The 21,577-nt window shown below is 36.0% G+C and overlaps 3 protein-coding genes across 4 annotated transcripts; 1 reads left to right on the top strand and 2 right to left on the bottom strand.

The window, feature by feature from the left end:
- The first annotated feature begins 928 nt into the window (after positions 1 to 928).
- On the top strand, positions 929 to 3,443 carry LOC135637325 (autophagy-related protein 8C-like). 2 transcript variants are annotated; one of them, XM_065150010.1, is made up of 6 exons: positions 929 to 1,089; positions 1,177 to 1,232; positions 2,013 to 2,068; positions 2,146 to 2,198; positions 2,946 to 3,064; positions 3,142 to 3,443. In XM_065150010.1, exons 2-6 carry the CDS (start codon positions 1,196 to 1,198, stop codon positions 3,234 to 3,236), a joined length of 360 nt encoding a protein of 119 aa, XP_065006082.1. In that variant the 5' UTR covers positions 929 to 1,089; positions 1,177 to 1,195; the 3' UTR covers positions 3,237 to 3,443. The 2 variants fall into 2 exon arrangements, with proteins under 2 accessions (XP_065006082.1, XP_065006083.1); XM_065150011.1 differs by having other exon boundaries at positions 933 to 1,089; positions 1,180 to 1,232.
- Positions 3,444 to 4,212: 769 nt separating this feature from the next.
- Positions 4,213 to 9,668, bottom strand: LOC103982887 (probable beta-1,3-galactosyltransferase 2). The gene is made up of 11 exons (XM_009399952.3): positions 9,174 to 9,668; positions 8,316 to 8,409; positions 7,970 to 8,034; positions 7,623 to 7,834; positions 7,472 to 7,535; positions 6,613 to 6,685; positions 6,339 to 6,459; positions 5,879 to 5,966; positions 5,668 to 5,793; positions 5,396 to 5,505; positions 4,213 to 4,636 (listed from the first exon to the last, which is right to left on the bottom strand). Exons 1-11 carry the CDS (start codon positions 9,311 to 9,313, stop codon positions 4,488 to 4,490), a joined length of 1,242 nt encoding a protein of 413 aa, XP_009398227.2. The 5' UTR covers positions 9,314 to 9,668; the 3' UTR covers positions 4,213 to 4,487.
- Positions 9,669 to 13,384: 3,716 nt separating this feature from the next.
- On the bottom strand, positions 13,385 to 21,351 carry LOC135634750 (arogenate dehydratase/prephenate dehydratase 2, chloroplastic-like). Its single transcript, XM_065145312.1, has 11 exons — positions 20,741 to 21,351; positions 17,978 to 18,042; positions 17,782 to 17,874; positions 17,499 to 17,699; positions 17,339 to 17,419; positions 17,175 to 17,270; positions 16,061 to 16,138; positions 15,889 to 15,978; positions 15,735 to 15,802; positions 15,302 to 15,383; positions 13,385 to 13,858 (listed from the first exon to the last, which is right to left on the bottom strand). The coding sequence occupies exons 1-11, from the start codon at positions 21,024 to 21,026 to the stop codon at positions 13,802 to 13,804; spliced, it is 1,197 nt and encodes a 398-aa protein (XP_065001384.1). The 5' UTR covers positions 21,027 to 21,351; the 3' UTR covers positions 13,385 to 13,801.
- Between the last annotated feature and the right edge of the window lie 226 nt (positions 21,352 to 21,577).

Genomic DNA, 21,577 nt, shown 5'->3' with positions numbered 1-21,577 from the left:
AGGGATAAATATGCTATATATGTATATATACATCCAAGTAAAAAATAAGAATTAAATATACAAAAGAGTATGTGTTGGATCCAAATATTTATATATGGTATTAATAGAATAACCTACTTGAAAAAAATTATAATTAGTTGTAAAGGTTGTATTTGAATAATATTATTTCGATTTAGACAAAAAAAAGTTTCCACCAATTTATTACATTTTTTAAGATTAATTATAAATTACGTTATGTAATTAACTATATTTAGTATCTCGATCCTTACATATTCAAAAATTATATTAGGTAAAATATTAAAATATTTCTTTAGGATTAAAAAATAATTTTATAAAATAAAAAATAGAGAGAATGATTTTATTAAAGTAAGATGTTTTACTTTTCATAAGTATATGATTCTTAATATAACTTTTTAAAAAGACAGGGATAGAAAAATTAAAAAAAATAAATATATGAGATAATATATTATTAATTCATATTTTTATTATTATTTGATTTCTAAGAATCATTGATTTACCACAAGCCATCGATAGGGTTAGGGGTGGTATTGTTTACAATATATTAATGAGACATCCAACATTTAGCTATCACAAGCCCAACTACATCTATAGGTGATTTCTTGATCATGACATGTGAATGATTTTGGATAAAGCTATAATTGAACCACTCACCATTATCATTATTTATGGGCTAAAATAACTAATTCTTTAATTGATTTTTAATTAGTAATTAAGAAATCAACAAAAAAGCTGTTAGGGACATATAATAATATATCTTTAATTGATTCGTAATTAGCAGTTATTTTGGAGTCCAAAGGTCTTTGCTTGTTCGAGCAGGCAAACTGTCCCTTTCTCGTTTTCCGTGCAGCTTAATCCAATCCTTCTCCACGTCTTTTAACTTCTTTCTACTATAAAAACCCTAGCAATTATTTGACCTTTCCCCAATTCCGTAGGTTCCCGAAACGCCTGCCCGTCTCCGAGTTCCCCTCTTTCCCAATCCGGTGCCGAGGAATTCTGTTGCCGCAATTGATTCCTCGATCGTTTAGAGTCCGAACTCGATCCTTCCACCCACGATCCATCGATCGATCGGTATAATTTTCGATTGTGATATTTGATTGTTTTGGATTGGAATCACCGGTGGTTGTGACGGTATTTGCGTGGTCTTGGGAATTTCAGCAGGAATCCTGAACTCTCGATGGCCAACAGCTCGTTCAAGCTCGACCACCCCCTCGGTTTGTGCTTCCAAGCCCCGCAATTTCTCGAAGAAAATGTTGTCTTTTTATGTCAGGGATGGGATTTTGGAATAAAGTTCGATTTTTTTTTTATATCTATGCTGCTAGGTTTTCTTTAGCATGTAATCTTTTATGACTCTATGGAGATTACGGTTGTGGTTTGAGATCGTTTGGTTGATTTTATGCTTTTAATTAAAGGAGATTGTCTGAGAAGAGGGAATTGAGTTTCAAAAGGAACATGAAATTCTTAAAATGTTTCTTTCATATGGATTCGAATCTAGGATGCTCACCAACATTTCAGGTTAACAAAAGTTCATAACCCTTTATATTAACATTGAAGTGCCATGAACCTGAAGCATGTCTGGAGCGGCAAATTTAGTGATTATTTGTTCATGTGGCATTCAATTATGGGAGGATACTTATAGAAATGTGGCAGGTTATGATGTGAAACTTTATGGATACACATAACAAAGTTGCACTCATGTGTGCTGATGGATCAATGAGTTTGACTTTGCATATGAGAATGACTGAAATTTTTAATTGACAAGTATTTACAGATGAAATATGTGACTTTGCCTCTCGGAAGTTCCTGTTATCCACAATATTTGTGAGTTCTTACTTTTATGGTCTACTCCTGTGGTTATACTTGAACTTACCTTGTAATTGTTACCACTTTGATTTTTATCTTAATATTGCCTATGACTTGCTTGATATTTGTGTGATTGGCTTCTCAAGTTTCTTGATTTCTATGTTGAAATGGATTCTGCATTCTAATTTCAGAAAAAAGGCAGGCTGAGGCTGCACGAATCAGAGAGAAGTACTCGGATAGAATTCCCGTAAAAATTTCATTTTTGTGGTAATTTTAGAATGATACTTTATTAATTCCTCTCATAGATATTGTCATTTAATGTAGGTGATTGTTGAGAAGGCTGAAAGGAGTGATATACCAGACATTGACAAGAAGAAGTTAGTACTTATCTTTTCATTTTTAAGATCTGTCTGTTTTATGTGACTATATTTTTAGTCATCTAAACTTTAAAGAAACAAATATTGTTCAATTTATGGTCCTTAACTAGATCCGTATGACTCATTTGTAGTTGTGGTATTTCTTTTCTTCCCTTTTTTTGAGGGTCAAACATGTTTTTCATGCTTTATCTTCATTATCAATGTTTAATTAGGTGGACTTTTGGGGGAAAAAATATGTTTAACTTTGTGGACTTAAATTCTGGGAATTCCTGTAATACAATTAGGTATGTGCTGTGATCTACTACACCTGTGTACAACTTTTTTTGAGGAAGAACCATTGTTTGTTAAGTTCTATAAAAAGGAATTCCAGATATCCTCACTTTACTGGTTTCCTATTCTTAGAATTTGTTGATGAATGGGAAACATTGTAGAGGTTATATAATTACTTTAAAGTTGAATTTTCCTTTCCCGAGGTGAAGAAACAAACTGTTCCTGTCTGACCTAGTATTAGGAAGATTTTAACCTGTAAAATTTTGTACAGTTTCTATGCACATGACCACTTGATTTAGTGGAGCAGGCCTTAGCATGTGGTTTAACCATGAATATGCAGTTAGGAAATTTGTTGTGAGTGGCATACACCATGTTTTACATTTTTAGTTAAAATTATATAACCCATAATGTTGACATATTTTCTTATTTTATTTTTAGTCTTTACAATTTCTGAACATGTCTTATGGCTTTATATAGGTACCTAGTTCCTGCAGATTTAACAGTTGGACAATTTGTTTATGTTGTTCGGAAGAGGATTAAGCTCAGTGCAGAGAAGGCCATCTTTATTTTTGTCAAGAACACATTACCACCTACAGGCATATGAGCTACTTCATATTCAGTTTGTTTGTTTTTGCTTTTTTTCATTGTATTCATCCATAATTTTCCATTGCAGCTGCAATGATGTCTGCCATCTATGAAGAACACAAAGATGAAGACGGTTTTCTTTACATGACATATAGTGGCGAGAACACATTTGGTCGCTTTTAAGATGATCTGGCATGTGCTATCCTTGTAGATAAAATAATGAACGCAAATGTGCATATTTCTGACATTGGTTAAATTTCTGCTCTTTAGATGTAGCCTCATAAAGCTGGGCTGTCAATCTCGCTACTTTCAACTCTGGAATTATAACTATTACTTCCACACAAGTTCATGTCAACTTCATGGCATATGACATTTTTTTGTTGTTGGCTATGTTGGTGTTGAACCGTGCTTTGTTTGATGTTAAATTTGATGTGCAAAGTCACTCATTTCACTATGGAACTTGAGCTGACATGCATCACATTAATCCTAGGGTGTCTGGATTATCTGGTTGATCTTGCAGCAAATCAACTCTGGTATCACTGACCACCTCTATTTAGTTGTTTTCTTTTGAGTAGATTGTTTTGTTACATTTATGAATCTAGTATCTACTTGATTAAGCTAGTTTCTCATCCTTTTATCTGTTTAATTCCCAGCTTTTAGTGTTAGAATTATCAAGAGTCCATTTTCTGAGAATTCAATGAGCTTTAACCCAAAAAATTTAATTTTGTTCGGACCAGTTTATACTGAATGATATTTATTGGTCGATACATCGTGGACCGCTGTCTTAGATGCCTTCAATTCTTTTTAGTGCTTGTGACTCGCAAGCCCTGTCTACCCTTTGTGTCTTCTATCGTCTAGTACTTTTCCTCCTCCTTCCTCCATGGTCTCCTCCTTTTTTTTCTTCCCACATCTCCTAGTGTTATCGAAAATTTCATTTTTTGGTTCAATTATCAATGTCAAAATGGATTCTCAAGCCTACTTTCTACTAATCAGGAGATGCTAGTCCTAAAAGGACGTGACTGTCAAAAATTGAACTTTATCCTAATGGATGTACTTCTCCAAGTTGAACTAAATATCATAGATCACAGACCATAAGAAGAAAACACTTCCTTACAGGTAAACCACAAGGAACACCCATCACTCTGCACAACAGGAGAGAGAAGGAAAAGTCATCTATAGGATGACCAGCACTTATTACACCTGAACCCATTAACATGAGTTGTAAGATACAAAAAAATTGGTCATCAAGAACCTCTAAAGAATGTCGGGGGAGAATTGCCACTCCCTCTCCTCTCTTTCACTTTCTGTATTCCTCACTTTCTCACTGTTCTGGGGATCATTCTCTTTAAACTCTGATACTTGCGCGATGAGAACATGTTTGTATAGATGCAACGTAACGCGCCACCATGTCAACAAGCAAAAGGGATGCTTCTCTCAAAAGACTGCATTCAAGAGAGCGTTTTTGCCTTCCCCGCACCGCCGGTGAACCTCCTTGATCCTTTCAGCTGAGTTGCAGATGCCACTGCAGCTCCAATCGAACGAGGCAACACAGATGTTGCCTGCCTGGGCTTTCCACTCACAGTCTGCATACAAGTAGCACCGGTGCATTAGTCTATCATATATTATAGCTCGAAAGAATTGCTCAGAGCAAGAGCTTAAGAACTACAACTGATACATTGACACATAGGTTATGAATCTATGCCTGCATGAAGTACCGTTCACATAAAACTCGATTAAACATCATGATGTGTACAAGTAACCAATGGTTCCTGTCAACCACAGTTTGACTTGATGTTTTGTTGTAATTCTTTTACTTCTCTACATCCCACATTTTCTCAGAAAAGGTACGATTGTGTTCCTATTATGCTTCTTTGAGTGAAACTCTTAATTCTTCTTCAACATGTTTAGAGCATATTTTTTATGAGCAACACAATGTGTTCAATAAATGTAAAACTGGCTATTATAAGAAGAACCCATCTCATCCATGAATAAGTCAGGAATCTAAATTCCGATCAAAACCAAAGCTTAGTTTTCCTGTTTTTTATATCAAGTTCTTTTCAAAAGGAAATGAGTTGAGGCCTGCAACCAACACCGCACCCAAGATTTTCAGAGTATTTTACAAAACGATATATTTTTATGTGCCGAAATTCTAAGACATACTTTATCTAACTGCCTCGACATAGAACTAAACACGGTGTAGATTTTATTTATACATGCGATACTTGTGAAGAAGCTTTTGGTGACTACAAGCAATGCAGGAGAATCCAAGATGGAAATTTAATTGATCATGCATCACTGTTGATAAAGAAAAACTAGTGTGTCTTGATGAATTTGTATCTTACCTGGAGGGGTGCCACAACATAGTCTGCGATCGTCGATATGTTCAACATCTAGTCCAATAAACCATGATCCCAGTGAAACATCCTCATTTGCATACTTGTGAAGCACATGCCTAATGTTAAGAGAACCAGAGTAGTTGCATCATAGGTCGGTTACGGTAAAATTAGTTTTCAGAATATAGCTCCAACAATGATTGTAGCATTCACAGCATTAGAAGAAATGGAGTTCAATGCAGTAAACATGTAGCAAAAATTGGATGCTAGTTGTAGCTTACTGATTCATGGATATGTAAGTAGCCAAGTCCTTTGAAATGGCATATAGCTGCCCAGTAGCATGCCGGAAATACTTATTTCCTTCTTCTCCGAACTTCCAATACTCAGGTTCGTGGTATCTCACTCCCCTGTCCATTAACAACATTCGACACTGAGACATACTAAATGGCACCTGTCGATCACAAATACTGTCATGTAAAAAAACATGCTTACTTTTGAGCAAGGACTGGACCAGATTTCATACATCCAATGTATACCCGAGGCTTCGAACGGTGCTTGGCCAGAGTTTCACCAAGAGTTGCTACAATTTTGGAAGTCAGATAATTCAACATATTCACATTAGACAATTAAGAAAACAAACATATAGTCAAAGCGAGACTGTAGTTCCAGTAAAGAGGAACAAGTGAAAGCTAGGGCTGAGTGGACTGTCATATGTTTGTTTCTTTTTTCTAGGGAGTATCAGATTTCCTAAGGTAAATAGCAGAAGCTATAATTTTTTACAATTAAGATTGATTTTGGGTGCAAGCAACTTAAGCTATGTAAATTACTAACTGAACATGATATACACCGAAATAATATATCTTAAGAGAAAGAAGAAGATGCTTGTAGAGCTAAAATTTCATCTTGCTAGACAAAGACATATGTAAGCAATGAGAATAGCTACTTCACCCACCAATATTTACATGTACATCATCATCTACTTTGATGTAGAAATCGGCATCCCACATAGAAACAGCAGTTGCAAAATATATTTTAGTTTTGGCCGATAACTCAAGATAGCCTTCAACATGATCCTGTAAATAAATGTATCATTGAATCAATAATACAAGTTTGACCATGTGGAAACCAAACAAAAGTATGTTAATGGAAAACTTGGACTGGCCAAATAACATCTAATTATGATAGCAATAAATCGCTCTATGATAAAAAGAATTCAAGAATCCAACCAGTCTCATTAAGTCCCCATTCTTTGCATGTTCAGCTTCAATTGCCTTGTCTAAAATTCCACCAGATGTAGCACTGTGAGAATATCTCAAGGCTGTTAGATTGAAAATCTATTGAGCAGCAGAGGCAACAAAGTCAGAATAAGCTGAACAAAAGCTAGAAAGGTTCTCAATGCTCTTTTGGTTCTCTCTGTGCATTCAATTGTAGGAGGGGAATCGAGTAGTAAAAAAATAGAAGATATATTTCTCCTCCCAAGCTGATAAATTTGGAGAATTTACTTTTTTGGAAATTTACTTTCTTATATTGTTCTATTTACTGACCATCTTTCAGGACAAAAAAAACAATAACAAAGGAAATAATCAAGGTGAGTAGGGATTTTGAGTAAAACACCACAAACAAGATAACTTGATCCGAAGTCTAGGCTAAGAATGATGATTTTTACACTAAAATCATAAGAACAAGAAAAGAGAAAACTAAACTAGTCACATCCATTTTTGAAACTTCTTTCAATCATACTCCCATCTTGATGATATTATAAAACACATCATGCCTAGTTTGAAATTACATTTCAAATTAAAGCATCAACTGCAATTCACCACAACACCTTAGTAGAGCATGTCTTGAGAGCCAAATGGAGTTGTAACTTGCAGTCAATCTTTGGCATAAATATAATTTTTCCAGGGTAAGATGTTTACATACTAGCACACAAATGCAAGGTGCAAATTGTGGTTTACTCATGCTCACTAAGCATACTGACAGACAGAGACACATAAAGAGACAACACATGGATGGACATGGAAAGGAAAAGGAAGAATCTACAAGAACATGTTTTCTGATGAAACTAGTGTTGCAGGTACACACCTGTGACCGATGACAAACCGAACAATAATACCTTTCTCTTCCTCCAGCTTCTTTCTCTTTTCGCCTATTAATTATTACACATAAGAATTTGATAATTAGATCCAAGCAATTGATCATGAAACAATATGCAAATGCAGGTGGACAATGAAACCTTGAGGCATCCAAGTTGCACGAACTGAATCTCTTCTCCGACGACTGCTAAATGCAGTATTAATTCCTATAACCATCAGATACTTCCTTCGTGCCCTAGATTCGGTAGCCTTTAGAGTCTCCGACAATGGAGCACCATTGACTAGTGACTCCTGTGTGGCTCTGGCAGCTGCTAATTCCATTTCTAAGTTCGCTATTGTTTTATCAAGTGTCCTGTACAAAAGGTTCTGTTACTGAGCAGATTGTAACTAAAAAATTCTCACAGGTATCATCAGATGTGCTATTACTATTATGATTTAGATTCATATCCAAAGAGTTCTGATGACACAAACCGATACCCTGACTTACTGTATAACTTGCTGTGTGTTTGAAACTTTGCCGAGGATATCTTTGGCCTCTTGTTTTTTGTCAATCTGAAATACATGAAAACAGAAAAAGAAAAAGGATGATGTAACGAGTAATATACCAGCTAAAGTGAAAAATAAATGAACTAACAATTAGTCTCTAATGAGACACCGACAAAATCTTAATTTTTTGGCAAAGCTGATGAATTCATAGTTTAAGGTAGAAACAGAATGTAACAACATTTTCGTATATCAAAAGAATGCAATAACATTTATGTCTAACCACATTGCCATTTTAGAGAATAAATTGAAATAACTATTCAAAAATGGTATAAGGTTAACACACTCACTGTTCTTGGATTGCAGTCATTGGCAACTAGATTCAGCTTATTATCTTCTGTTCCCGTTGTCCTGATGATGTCCTTTGCTTCAGGCATTGTCCAACTGTCACCATTGATCAGGATTATGACCACATCACATGGTTATTATAGTGGAAACTGAAATGAGTCGGTAGCATGCCATGATTTTGCTCTAGAGTAGATGCTACTCTAAAGTAAAGAAACTTTCAAAGAAAAGTATATCATGCTATCGAACCACCGAAGTCTCTAAAGCCCAACTTCTTGATGCACAGCACGGTGCTGAGAACTTATAAAAGGGAATTACTACAACTAGCCACAGTAATGACACCCCTAAGCTGGTCTAAGTATATCGCTAAAACACATACTGTAAAGGCCTATCTGTTCATCACCAACACTAAATTAATGAAGAAAAAAACAGTAATTTATCCACTTTGCAGAAGCCACAGAAACTGAGAACAAGCTATTCCAGTTTGATATGTCTGATGATATCAGAAAATTCAGTTTAGCTACTTTCTGTAGCACCATATTGTCCTATAAATCACTATCCAATTTGCATCAGACCAACTGTTTCTTTAAGTGGATCTGCAGCTAAAACAGATTTGTGAGTCTAGTCAATCAATTCGGATGCAAGAAGTGGCACTCAATAAAGCATATTGATCGGATAACTATAGCACAATAATCATGCATTCCAGCTATCACAACGAATCGATCAGATTATACTGATCTGATCATAAACCACTAACAAGGCTCTGTTGGTCGAAATCCAGACCAAAGCTTTCTCTTTATAAGGAAACAGAATCTAAGAAGCCAAGGGCCCAAAGTGAAGGAACCAAACAGAAACATTGGTACCTGTTGATGAAGAGTAGACCAGCACAAAAGCTTCCAAGGCAAAGCAAGAAGGTCCACGTCATGGACACTATGCCCCTTGCCGACAACTCTCCTCCTCCCCCACCGCCGCCGCGACCTCCTCCTCCTCTCTTGAAGCTCATAGCTGCTCTCCTCTTCTTCTCCCCTCTTACAGCGCACCCAGAGCCGCCACAGAGTCCTTCCAATCACCGCTGTCCATCTCAAATTATGAGTAAAGATCCCACCTTTCTCAGCGGAGGCAACGTATCGATGAAACAGAAGGAACCGGGGAGATCACAACAACCAATAGGCAATTTCAGCAAGGGAGGGAATTGAATTCGGCCCAGTGGAACCGAGAAGCTGGAAACGAGGGATAAAAACTGGATCTTCAGGGGGGAAGTCGTCGGTTTTTGGACTCTTCCTCTCGACTCGTAGTCTATTCCTCTCTTTGGGGTGGACTGTGGAGGAAGCCAGAGAGACCCACCAAATGAAGGAAGCGGGGGAAAAAGGATTCATAGTAACAAAGATTTTACTTGGTTTCGTGGACTCTCTCATCTGCGGTTGCGTTCGGAACGACCGATGCAGATTGGCACAAATGCCCCGGAGATCATCGGAGTGCTGCGAAGGAAGACGGTCATTCGCTATAAAGAAAGGTAGAAGATCATGTGGACAAGAAGGATGACAGGTTGGAGAAGGTTCAAATCTAAGATGTTTACAGTGGTGTGTGTTGGCCTTTTGGAGTCATCATTCTGCACATGATCGCTTCACTGAACATTTCCTATATTTATGGTAATCTACATCTGTAGACTGTATATATATATGTATGTATATATATATATATATATATATATATGTATATATATATATATGTATATATGTATATGTATATATATATGTATATATGTATATGTATATATATGTATATATATATATATATGTATATGTATGTATATATGTATATATATATGTATATATGTATATATATATATATGATTATTTTTGTCAATAAATCATAAATAATTATTCGTCTTAGGTAAACTCATTCTATTATATTTGGCGATGTGATCTCTTTTAGCTATAAAAAATTATCTATTTTAGAATTATTTGTGTAAATCATAAGAAATAAAAGTATTATGTTACGCAATGTGGGCTCTATGAGCTATAAGAAATTATCCATTTTAGGAGTGTTTGTATAATTTTAACATAAGTTTTTTCTGAAGTCTTAATTTTCTAATTCTTCTACAAATATGAGATTAAATATGATATTATCATTTTTTTGATATTTTAAATTTGTTTATGTAACAATTTTTGGGTCAGTTCTTATCTCACTCTATGGTAGTGAAGTAGAAGAAGAATTAGAAGATGGTGCCCAAGTAGCATGAACACAAATGATGGCTAGGCACCACAATAAGTGCTTGTTATGCCCAAGAACCATGCACATAACTTTACTACTATGACTGAGACACACTACTGCTTCATCTTTCCAAGGAACACACCAGTCAATAATTGCAATGATATGATATTTCATTGCTTCCTTTTGCAGGTAGGGCCAATCAAGCAACAAACTTAGCTTCCTGTTTCATGCATTGAGTTAGCAGAATGATGCAAGAACAGATGGCCTCAAGCATGTGTGGTCCTTTAAGAGGCCCTTCAGTCACATGGATTCTTAGAGTGATGGGAGGGCAAATAATATTGCCAACAAGAAGAGAAGACCATGCTTTCAATAATGACCTCCCAACTGCCTCTTCCTTCCACTTCACATGGAATGAAAGAAGAAGGATTGATGAGCTCTCTTATCTGAAAGTAGATTCAAGGAGGCAAGACTGTTAAGCTTGCAGAGCTTCTTCTCTTCTTTTGATGAGGATTTCTTTGTGGCAAGTCAGATATATACTTACCTTGGAAACCACTCAGCCATCTGACAAAGAAGGGGCACCACATGGGATGTGTTCATCTTTTTGTGCAGAGAGGAAGGTTAAGCTTCAAGTTTGCCACCTCCTGAGCTGACTACACCTAAGAATTTCATAGTTGATTGGATCTGGCCTTGAATTTATCTGAAATATTATTTGATCCAAGTTCTTTGCATCAATCTGTTTTTATTTTAGCTGTAAAATCAAATATATTCTGAAGGTTGAAGTGTTCATGATTCAAGTGACAGAAAAGCTTCCTTGTCTGTGAATACATCAAAGCAAATTTAGAACCATGAGCTGAAACTTTTTGTATTTAGATTTATATATGCAATTGGCTTATTCCTACTTATTTTTGTGAACTGGGATTGATTTTGACATGTACCTTCTCCAATTCTTTTATGGATTCAGGAGATATGAATCTTTTTCTTTTTTTCTCACTGGGGCAGTTTGAATAATAAATTAGAATGCATGAAGACAATCCAGTTGGTGAATTCTGGTGTACCAAAAGCCTACTTTTATCAAGAACAGTGAAACTTGTTACATCAGTTTGATCAATCCATGTGGACTAGGAATTTCATGTTCATGAAATGTTCCATGAACACACTGAAACCTAATTGTTCCATGAGACAAAGTTAGATGTCGATGTGACAGCAGCTGGTTGCAGCTAATGTCAAACATATGCATGTTAGAAGAGAAGGTGTGACCTGCAACTAATTCTCAGCTACTCAATGCCCTCTCCAAGTGTTGTTAGGTAAGCTTCTTTCATTGGATGTCACAACCAAAACATTTTTCTTGCTAATAATGATCTGTATGAGTTTAGGTTTGATGATCCATCTAATCGATACTACTTTTCGAATAAAAATTTTAATGGATGACATAATTATCACGGAAAACACTAAACGTAAAATTGGAAGAAAACAACTTCTATTATTTTTTAAAATTAAAGTTATGAGACTTGAAACAATATAAATAGAAGCGTGAAACGTAGATTATTTTTGAACAACACATTGGTGCTCTTCGGCAAGTTACCGTCATTCTTCTGTCTCTTCCTTCTCTCTTTGATGTTAGAAACTTTATAAATAATAAACTCATCTTATCTAAGTACCTCAACTAATAAAAATGAGAGAGATTAAGAAAGATACAGTTGGATCATTTTAACTAATTAAAATGATAGAGATAGAGAGGGAAGAAAACAAATATAGAATAGTATCTCTTTCTATCCAAACATGTTTTAGCGATTTTTTAAAGAAAAAATCTCTTTTTTAGGTTTTTCTCCAGAAATATTCTTCATTTTTAGAATTTTTAACGGTGCCCTTTTTTATACATAATACATAAAATACTTTTGATTTAATAGATTTTCCTTTTTTTGTCTTTCTTTTTTCATGGATCGATCTATGGGATGAATCGATGTAATTATAATGTTTTCACACTGTGTTATAATATTTTAGTAATACTAAGAAAATACTGTAATGCAGTAAAAGAAAATATAACATAATATCCTTATATAAATTTTATAAAAAATATTTTTTACTATATTATAGTTTTTTTCGGTATTGTTAAAACAAAGTAACATAGTATAACAATAATGTAATCGATTGGATTCACTCTACGAATCAATCCATAGGAAAAGAAAGGAAAGAGAGGGCAAAAGGTTAGGTGGTGTGGGGGTATTCCAAATATTAGATTAAAAAATATTGTTAAAAATTCTAAAAATAAAGATATTTTCCGTCAAAAAAAATCAAAATTCTCTCTCTCTCTCTCTCTCTCTCTCTCTCTCTCTTTCTCTCTCTTCCTACCTATCTATTAATGCATCTACTGGTCTCAACCAAAACATTGTTCTTTTCCCTGGCTAGCTCGAGGACGAAGCTTCGAACTGGCGTCTTCCTTTGTCACAGTGGAGATTGGTCGGTGACGAAACTTTTTGACCCTTCTCTTTGCACGATAGACCTGAATGTTCAGTACGATTTGGAGGGTTGTGTCGATTAAATCTTCTGTTCATCCACATACGGAAGATCTACACCCAAATCTGATAACAATCAACGATTTGGACATGTCTCCCACAGACATGTAAAGAATATGTGGATTGGCAGAGACCAACTTTTATCAGATCATGATCAGTGAAATAAGTGATTGCATTCGGCTTAATTGCAATGATCAGATTGGGTTGAGCACAAATATTACATTACTGAACAGAATCTTTAAAGCAGTAGAGTGCACAAACATTCCACCATTACTTTTCCTTTTTTTGTTGCTTGAAAGTTCAAAAATAAAAATAAAAATGAACATAAGCATGATGAAAAGACAACATATCAAAATTCAGGGATAAGAACAGTATAAATCAGTCTTAAAGAATTGTAATAGTTTCAGTCTGGATCTGATGTTCACAAACATATATTTTATACTTATTAATGAAAAACTACAAGATATAAAACTTGAGGTTTTCTAACAATCGCTATATGGCTATTGCCGAAAGTACAATGATGTGCATGTTCAATTATCAGCTGCTCTCATGCATGGATGATGTGCTTTTCTGAATCTTTCGGGCAGCAAAGAACTAAAAAGAACTTCAAACAAGTAAAATTTATCACCTAATGGAAATAGGATTCCAAATACTTCGACTCCTGGAGAACGCAAATGTTATAACCACACTTTCTTTTCATGGCTTTAGGTACATTCTTGATTTCAAGCTGCTAGGAAGAATCAAGCTGCAAGATGTCGACACAGTTACAGAGTTGTGTCCATTGGATATGATCCAAGTACACGAAGGAAGGTCGCGAATTCCTGCACAGGCACATATTACAAAATAAGTACCGCTTGTGTCTCGTATTACATGGTTTAAGTCCAGAGTATCATATGAATCACGATAACTAATACTATTAAGCAATCATAATGTGACATTAAGCACCTTTTTCTTAGGCATGTCCAATCTAATTATCTTTTTATGAGTACATTGGGATATTAAATATCCAATATTTATGGATAAAAACACAAAATTTAAATTGGTCATGGAATACACTTACGCTTAAAAAGAATCTAGAGGATGTGAAAAATTTAACAATTCTTAGGATGAAGAGAGGATCAGATTGATAAGTCCAAGCGCATGACTCATGCAAGTAGTTGCAGTTATGAACCATCACAAAGGGCGAATACCACATAATGTGCAAGAACTTGTACAACTTGAAATTTCAAAAGTAACATTAACCAACATTTTAGCTCCATGGACACTAAGCAGAAAAAGGACTGTGAAGTAGCAGGTTACTTTTTTCTTAGGTCCTATCTATAAAAGTCACAAATATGCTTAAGCTACCACATGTCACTCGCTAAAAGCTAAAACAACAGTTAATTATTACTCATAAGAAGGATTCCAGATTTTGAACCAAGATGCCTTATCATCTAAGCTTACCAGAGCAAGGTTGAGTTTCAAAACAAAGAGCAAAGAAAAAAAAACTGTCCAAAGGTCAATGGAATAGAAAGAAGCAGTCAGGTCAATTCTCCTTGCAGCCATTTAGGATCATCATATACAGAAATGGAAAACAATGTTGAACAACTTAATAAGAATGACAGATTGACAGTTATAGCATTAGTAAAATCTTGCTTCATAGATATTGAGTATCGACCTAGGTTCCTTAATGTTAGGGCAGTTAAAAAAAGGAGTCAAAGGTACTCCAAAGATTTTGCAGCTGAGATTAACAGGTAGAAACTGTTTCTAGGTCAATATGAGCATAAAAAAGGCAGTTACTTTTTGATACTTGGCAGTACAAAAAGTTTGTACCTTGCTGTACATTACATAAAGGTTTTTGTTGCTAATGATCATTTCTCTAAAAATCTTGTTGAACCCTTAACTGAGTTTTGCAGGAATTTTTTGAAGTTTGAAGGATGAATATCTCTGTATAAATTAATTGGCAATTAGTGGTACTATTCTCATGATTATATATATATATATATATATATATATATATATGTGTGTGTGTGTGTGTGTGTGTGCATTTGTACATGTATACATATACATACATGTATACATACATACACATATATATATGTATATATATGTATATATATATATATATTCCTGATATGAACATTCCTGACAAGTAGTCAAGATCCTGCAGCACAAATAGAAGTTAATAAGCAAGATACTGTTGAATCTTTCTGAAAGTTTCAATATCGAAAGAACATTACATTTCAATATCTAATAAACATTACAATAAAGAGCAATAAACTAACCTGGAGGTTGGACAAAGCACTCTGTGCACGAGGCTCAGCCATGGATGCTTCAAAATCAATATAGAATAGATAATCAAAGTACCTAAAAACAAAAACCATCATTTAAGTAGCATATAGGAGTTAACTCAAAAGAACCAAGCATAAATATCTCTGCAGTGCAAAATTATACTTTGATATTAAGAAATCAAGGTTGCCAATGTGCATCCCATGTTATAATGTGTTGCAATGTGTATGCTAGTTTGCATGGTTCCCATGGGCTATGCAAACCCAATGTTGTTTAGATAGGCCCTTGAGACAGTACTAGACCAAGTGTTGGCATAAGTCAGAAAAATTGGCACATGCAACCTTTGAAAAAATCACAATAAGAATACAAGCAGTATAAAAATGGGCAAGCACTTGGATGAAAAGAAATTAAAAAAACTGACATTCTTACTTGGCTGTACCATGGTTCAGGTCATCAACAACCCTAAGAGGGTTATTCCTTTGGGGCCTGCTCTCAATCTAAAGTTGATCAACAAATTATCAATTTGATGAAAAAAATAGTTGTTCCTGTAAAGGCTGAAAGTTAGATTACTTTATTTAGATACCTTTGTCAAATTTATCTTCCTCAGAGCAAAAACCCCCAGTGCTTTGAATAATACTCCAGGACCTTCTTCAAGAGTGAACACTATGCTAGTCTGAAACAATTAGTGAAAAACTTCCCTTCACATTCTTTTATATAAAATTGCATTAAAACATGGCAGCATGTCAGTATTATACCTTAAAGGGCCTATCAGTCCTGGGAAGTATAGGTTCACGAGCAAGAACAAGACACCTTAAAACATTTTTTGGGACATCCTGTCATTACTACAGATGATCAGAATCTGAGTACTGAAAGCAGACAAAAAAGATTCAAATGCTGCAGTCCTACTATGGTAAAAGGTTTGAGAATCCTTGACTGTCAGAATTACATTCAACGAATAGTTGTCTGTCAATACAACATTTGTCAGAGAACATCATGCACTGATAGCTTCAGTAAACAAATTTGTATCAGTCAAGATTCCTTATGGCCTTATCATGGATGGAACCTCATCAGATGGACTAAATTAAGCTATACGGTATTTACAGATAAGTCAGTCGCTACATCAGCTTATTTATGTATTTCAACGTATTAAAGTAACTTTTTCATGAAAAATTAGAATTGGTGCATGACCAACATAAAGATGTTCCAGTGTTTCAACAATTTGATAGTGATTTGTATTATAAACATTCAACATTCTTTTAGTCAATGCCAGTGTCCTGTGTCTAGACAGTTGTTTAAACATGTAAAGCTCCAGGACCGGAACCATGTTTTACCATTTTCTTTGTTCAATGTAAAACAGTCACCATGGTTTTTGGTAGAATATGAAACTCTATGACAGTGATTGAAATGACAATAAGCCACCACGTTTTTTTTATCAATATCAAACCTGCTTCACCAGAATTGGCCAAACATGTAAAGCTCCAAGACAGAAACCATGTCAAAAATACAAAAACAGTATGATGGTATATAATTAGTAACTGGAGCACTTATTTAACAGAAAAGAAATTAAATAGATAAAGTTGGGTGAGCAACACACTAGATATTTCCAATGTTAGTTATAAATAATATCATGGTGATTTACTTGGAGCATGCAGCTACAGTGACAACCAAACTTAAAATGAAAAAAAAAAAGAGTTTAGTTCTATTCCAAATCCCACAAAGCCCATAGAACATGAGAAGCAGCAAATGATCATGATATACTTGAGATATTTTCAAATCTATGCTAACCACAACTGCATTTCAATTTAGACAAAAGGTGTCATGCAAGGAAAAGATCTACCACACTAATATTAATCAGATAAAAACTATTGCCTGCACATTTTCCTCAAGTATATGAAGCCCATAGATGTCTGCAGCTCGGGCACTTGCAATTGCTCCTGCATCCCTTAAACCTTTTAAAGCTATCAGCTGTAAAGAGGTTTAGAATGATCAAACTTTAGCTCTTGAGGCATAGAAATACAAATTCTATTAGCTACCTGAGCAGCACCAGCAGTATCATCGACACTTTCTCGAATAACACCCAATTTGCTCAATGCAATTCCACATTGGCCAAGTGCCTGCAGATGATGAAGTTATTGATAAAAACAAAAAATAATTAGTAGTGATAAGTAGATAGATACATAGCTATACATAAACCTGTGGGTGGCTTAATACGCGTTTCAACTCATCCTTCTTCACACCCGGTAAAGCTAAAAGACAGTGGTTGACAGACAACTGCACCTCACCCACAATGTGCAAATTATGGCATAGAAGCAAATCATAATTCCGATGAATGCTTCCATCCATTGAATTCTCGATTGGAAGAACTGCTTTATCGACTAACCAAAGTTCTACAGCCTGTAAATGAAAAAGAATGCTTAAAGATCACATGCTTTGATGTTCGACTGATTAATCCACCTCAGATGATATCTTACTGAACCTTGAATGCAACCTCAAACTGTTCACATGGAACAGCTTCACACTGTGGGTATGCTTTCAGGGCAGCGGCCTCACTGAATGCACCAGGTAAACCCTATTCAGAAGAGCCAAGAAGAATAAACTTTGTTCATGATTACTGCAGGTGATCACCTTTAACATAAAATCATAATATGGTTGTACAACCAAACAGCCTATACCTGATATGCTACACGTACTTTAGATCCTTTCTCAGTAACAGAGAGATCAGTCAATGACAATGGCTCTGCAAATTGAAAGCATTTCATTCACCAGCAGGAAAATACTGCCACAAGTGTAGACCATCTTAAAACTTAAAGTAAGATAAATCTTGTCTTGATTATACCACAAGTTGCAATAAAGACTAAAAAGATCAGACGATAATAACAATCAAAAGAGGGTTGTATAAAAAGGGTGACCGTTAGCACCACGATAAGGTTGCTCCAATCCACGTGTGAAGGATATGTGTCGTGTGAACAACCTTTGTATGTAGGATTAAGTCTACATATATTGACCCTCCCCAGACCTTAATATTGACTAAAGGCTCATGCATCGACACTCCCAAGCATCATGCGAAGTCATGTCTGCAAGAACCAGCATGGCTAGTGTGCATAGTTGCTCTTTCCCCATCAGTAGCTCAAGCAAAAGCTAGGTTAAAAATTATTAATATGTTTTACTGCATATAATGTTTTATCTCCATGCTTTATTTTATTCATTGTATGTCTAACTAGAACATCATGGAATGGGGAATGTGTGTGTGTACTTTATTTTAGCATGGTGCGGCTCCATTTTGTTCTGTTAGCACATTACTGTGTGGATAGGGAAACCGAAAGTTCATCAAGCTATGGCATGGAGCATGTCAGCTTTCTAGCTTGGCACATCTGCTGTACCCATGCTGACACATGTTATTTGGCATGCTAATCCTTGATTCGTGGTATTTCCGTCAAAAAGAATAGAAAAAACAAAATTTATGTTGTCCTCTAGTCTTTATGTAGAGGTAAGACTGGGATGCTTAAGAGTTGAGACATCCTGATAACTGGGATGCTCCTTTTCTCTTCTCTCACTTTTTTAATGGAAGTTGAAGATTTTATCCAAAATTTCAAATCATTAGCAGCTCCATATCAAACACTAACTAGTACCTTCTATATATCATTAATCATCTTATAGGTGTACTAATGCCCTAAATTTATTTATTGTTTGTTTAGAAAAAACAATTCTCATCTTTGATGCCAGTTTACTGAGTGATCATTAATGAATCTTTAACCTCTACAGAAACCACCTGCCAGTTGGCCTTGTTTCACATGGAGCAAGTCCTAAAACTCTACAGTCTTTCTCCAGTAATTTGCTCCTAAACAGTTTTAAATTTCAAGGGTAATTAGGAAAATAAAAATGCAGAAGTTTGTACTGCTTTTCTATGAATATGCCAAGAATATAGACCATAAAGGATCATGGTAACTATAACTACAATAAATCATGTTAGAATCAAGGAAGTCAATGGTCCAGAACAAGAACCTTCCATGCTAGCACTTCCAGCAACAGTTGCAATCTGGGACCATTATGGATCAACTTGAAAAGCACTAATCTATATGAAATGTAAATGAGGTTAAAAAGTTTGAGAATGGTCATCAATCACAACCCCTTCACCCAATGTATATGAAACTCGGATATGACAGGCTAGAGAATAAGTTATACGTAACAAAAATGATACAGATACGACAAAAGGAAGTTCTGGCTTGATCACCATTTATGGAAACATGAGCTTCTATACATTTCAGATATAGGGGACATACATTGTGTGTATATATATGTGTGTGTGTGTCATTTTAATCTCCATTCAATACCACCGAAAGAGCTTTTTTTTGTGTCGTTATTATTTGAATACACAGGTTGCCCAAATATTTAATCCAGGTTGTCTGTCAAACCTTTAGTTTTTTTCTTTCAAGAGACCAAGAGATTAGCACGCATGGTGCCATAGGCTTCCAGTTTATGTGCACAGTTGCTGGTAATGGTGTGTGAATTTCACTATCACTCGCCACATGTGTTGAGTGTGCCAATAGTTAGTTAAAATAAGACCAAAAAAATTATTGGTTGCTATCGTCCAATGCGGCCCCATGCCTAAGTCACCATGGAATTAGATCATGGATGGCCATATCACAAACTCTACCCAAATGTGAAACTGCCAAGAAGACTACAAATTATGAGACTCCTTTTTTCTATTTAGGTTAGGAAAGAATGAGAGACATTTATCTTTCTATTACTTCTTGATAGTCCTACTTATAAATCTAGCTGATTAAACCCTAGAAAGGAAACCTATATAGCATTTCAACTATCCTATTAACCAGTGTTTGTAACACCATTATCTACTTATAAATGTAGTTATTAATTTGCCCATCAAAGCTGAATCTGTCTCTCCAAGAGCTCTTGTACAAAAATAGAGATCATATGTTGAAAAACATTTAAAACAAAAATCAAAACCCATTAAGAACAATAAAATCAGTAGAAACTCTCTTCTTTGTCTAAAACCAAAAACAAAATCTCTTGCCAGAAGGTGTCTTCTTACTACATGAAAACCGTTTCCTAGACACATCCAAAGCAATAAAAACAAAACCAATGTCCTTACCAATAGTCACGCAAATTCACGAGAAAAATCAGAATTTTGTGCCATTATGTTAGAAAAAATGCAATATGACTAATCTGAAGAAACGGAGACAAGTGAGCGGTGGATCGTAAAATCAAAATTTTGTTACGGCACAAGAGATCCATCTAATTTTATCCAAACATCTGATCAGGAAAGTTCTATTTCACTTACTAATGTTCACAGCGATAAAGAAGCCATGACGAAAACAGTAATAATAAATGCTACATCAGGTTTCCAAGTATGTAAACACATTAAAACCATAACCAGACCAAATCGGCAAGATTTAACACCAAGAAAGAACTTATACTTGGAAGCAAACCCGAATCGCGACCCCATTTTCTCGATTCCTCGACCGCCTGGTCCGCCGACAACCGAGAAGGCGGCGCCGGCACCGGTGCCGCTGACGGAGACAAGTTGTCATCTTCCACGGGCTTCAGACAGACACCGACACAACGCAATATCCCGCCCCGCGCCCCCTCCCGTCTCCAATCCGGAGCCGCGAAGTTCGGCAGAGCCCTCCACCCCACATGATGGCGGCCGCAACGGGCACCGCCATGCCCAGCGGTTGCCGCTGCCAGGGACTGGGAAGCCATCCTCTGTTCCCCAATTCAGAGCCCACGAAGGCCGAATCAGCGCATTTCGGATCAAGAAGTGGGGAAGACAGGGCTTTTTCCACGGCGGAGAAGAGAGTTAGGTGGGATCGTTGGCAGCGGGTAGGTATCAAGAGAAGGGAGCAGGGGAACCAAAAATGGCGTCCTTCGGTGGGACGGAAGACCAGCGACGATATGCGTCGCTCTACGTGTAATTTAGCGGTGAAGTCATTGCTGAGAGTCCATAAAGCCGAGCGGCGACTTTGATCTCTTTACATCAAATCCATTGGGGAAGGATAGGTCACTCCTTAGTAGCAGTCTTTTTGACTCTTTCTCTTTCAGTGTCGTACTCGTCTTAGGGACTTGATCAATGGATATAGATGTGCATGTACGTAGAATGGACGGTAGCAGGCAAATCCGGCAGGGCAGAGTCACCCGCGACGTGTTCCCAGGGTGACGTAGCAGGCCCGGCAAATTTTCCAGGGTGATCCATTTAGCGTCGCATTGGTGGGCTCTAATCGTGGGCCACGACAGCTTCAAATTGTGAGCCAAGT

This window comes from Musa acuminata, chromosome BXJ3-4, assembly GCF_036884655.1.
Source record: "Musa acuminata AAA Group cultivar baxijiao chromosome BXJ3-4, Cavendish_Baxijiao_AAA, whole genome shotgun sequence".
NCBI classification, from domain to species: Eukaryota; Viridiplantae; Streptophyta; class Magnoliopsida; order Zingiberales; family Musaceae; genus Musa; species Musa acuminata.
This window is presented reverse-complemented; position numbering and strand designations above follow the sequence as displayed.

Excerpts from the sequence above, each read along its gene's own strand:
- LOC135634750 (XM_065145312.1), bottom strand. The coding sequence starts at position 21,026 with ATGGCTTCCCAGTCCCTGGCAGCGGCAACCGCTGGGCATGGCGGTGCC. Across the intron at positions 17,420-17,498 it reads GCGTATTAAGCCACCCACAG|GCACTTGGCCAATGTGGAAT; the intron begins GTTTATGTATAG and ends CATCATCTGCAG. Across the intron at positions 16,139-17,174 it reads TACTTGAGGAAAATGTGCAG|GATGTCCCAAAAAATGTTTT; the intron begins GCAATAGTTTTT and ends TAGTAATGACAG.
- LOC103982887 (XM_009399952.3), bottom strand. The coding sequence starts at position 9,313 with ATGAGCTTCAAGAGAGGAGGAGGAGGTCGCGGCGGCGGTGGGGGAGGA. Across the intron at positions 8,410-9,173 it reads GGTCTACTCTTCATCAACAG|TTGGACAATGCCTGAAGCAA; the intron begins GTACCAATGTTT and ends CAATGGTGACAG. Across the intron at positions 8,035-8,315 it reads ATGACTGCAATCCAAGAACA|ATTGACAAAAAACAAGAGGC; the intron begins GTGAGTGTGTTA and ends CATGTATTTCAG.
- LOC135637325 (XM_065150010.1), top strand. The coding sequence starts at position 1,196 with ATGGCCAACAGCTCGTTCAAGCTCGACCACCCCCTCG. Across the intron at positions 1,233-2,012 it reads CAAGCTCGACCACCCCCTCG|AAAAAAGGCAGGCTGAGGCT; the intron begins GTTTGTGCTTCC and ends TTCTAATTTCAG. Across the intron at positions 3,065-3,141 it reads GAACACATTACCACCTACAG|CTGCAATGATGTCTGCCATC; the intron begins GCATATGAGCTA and ends TTTCCATTGCAG.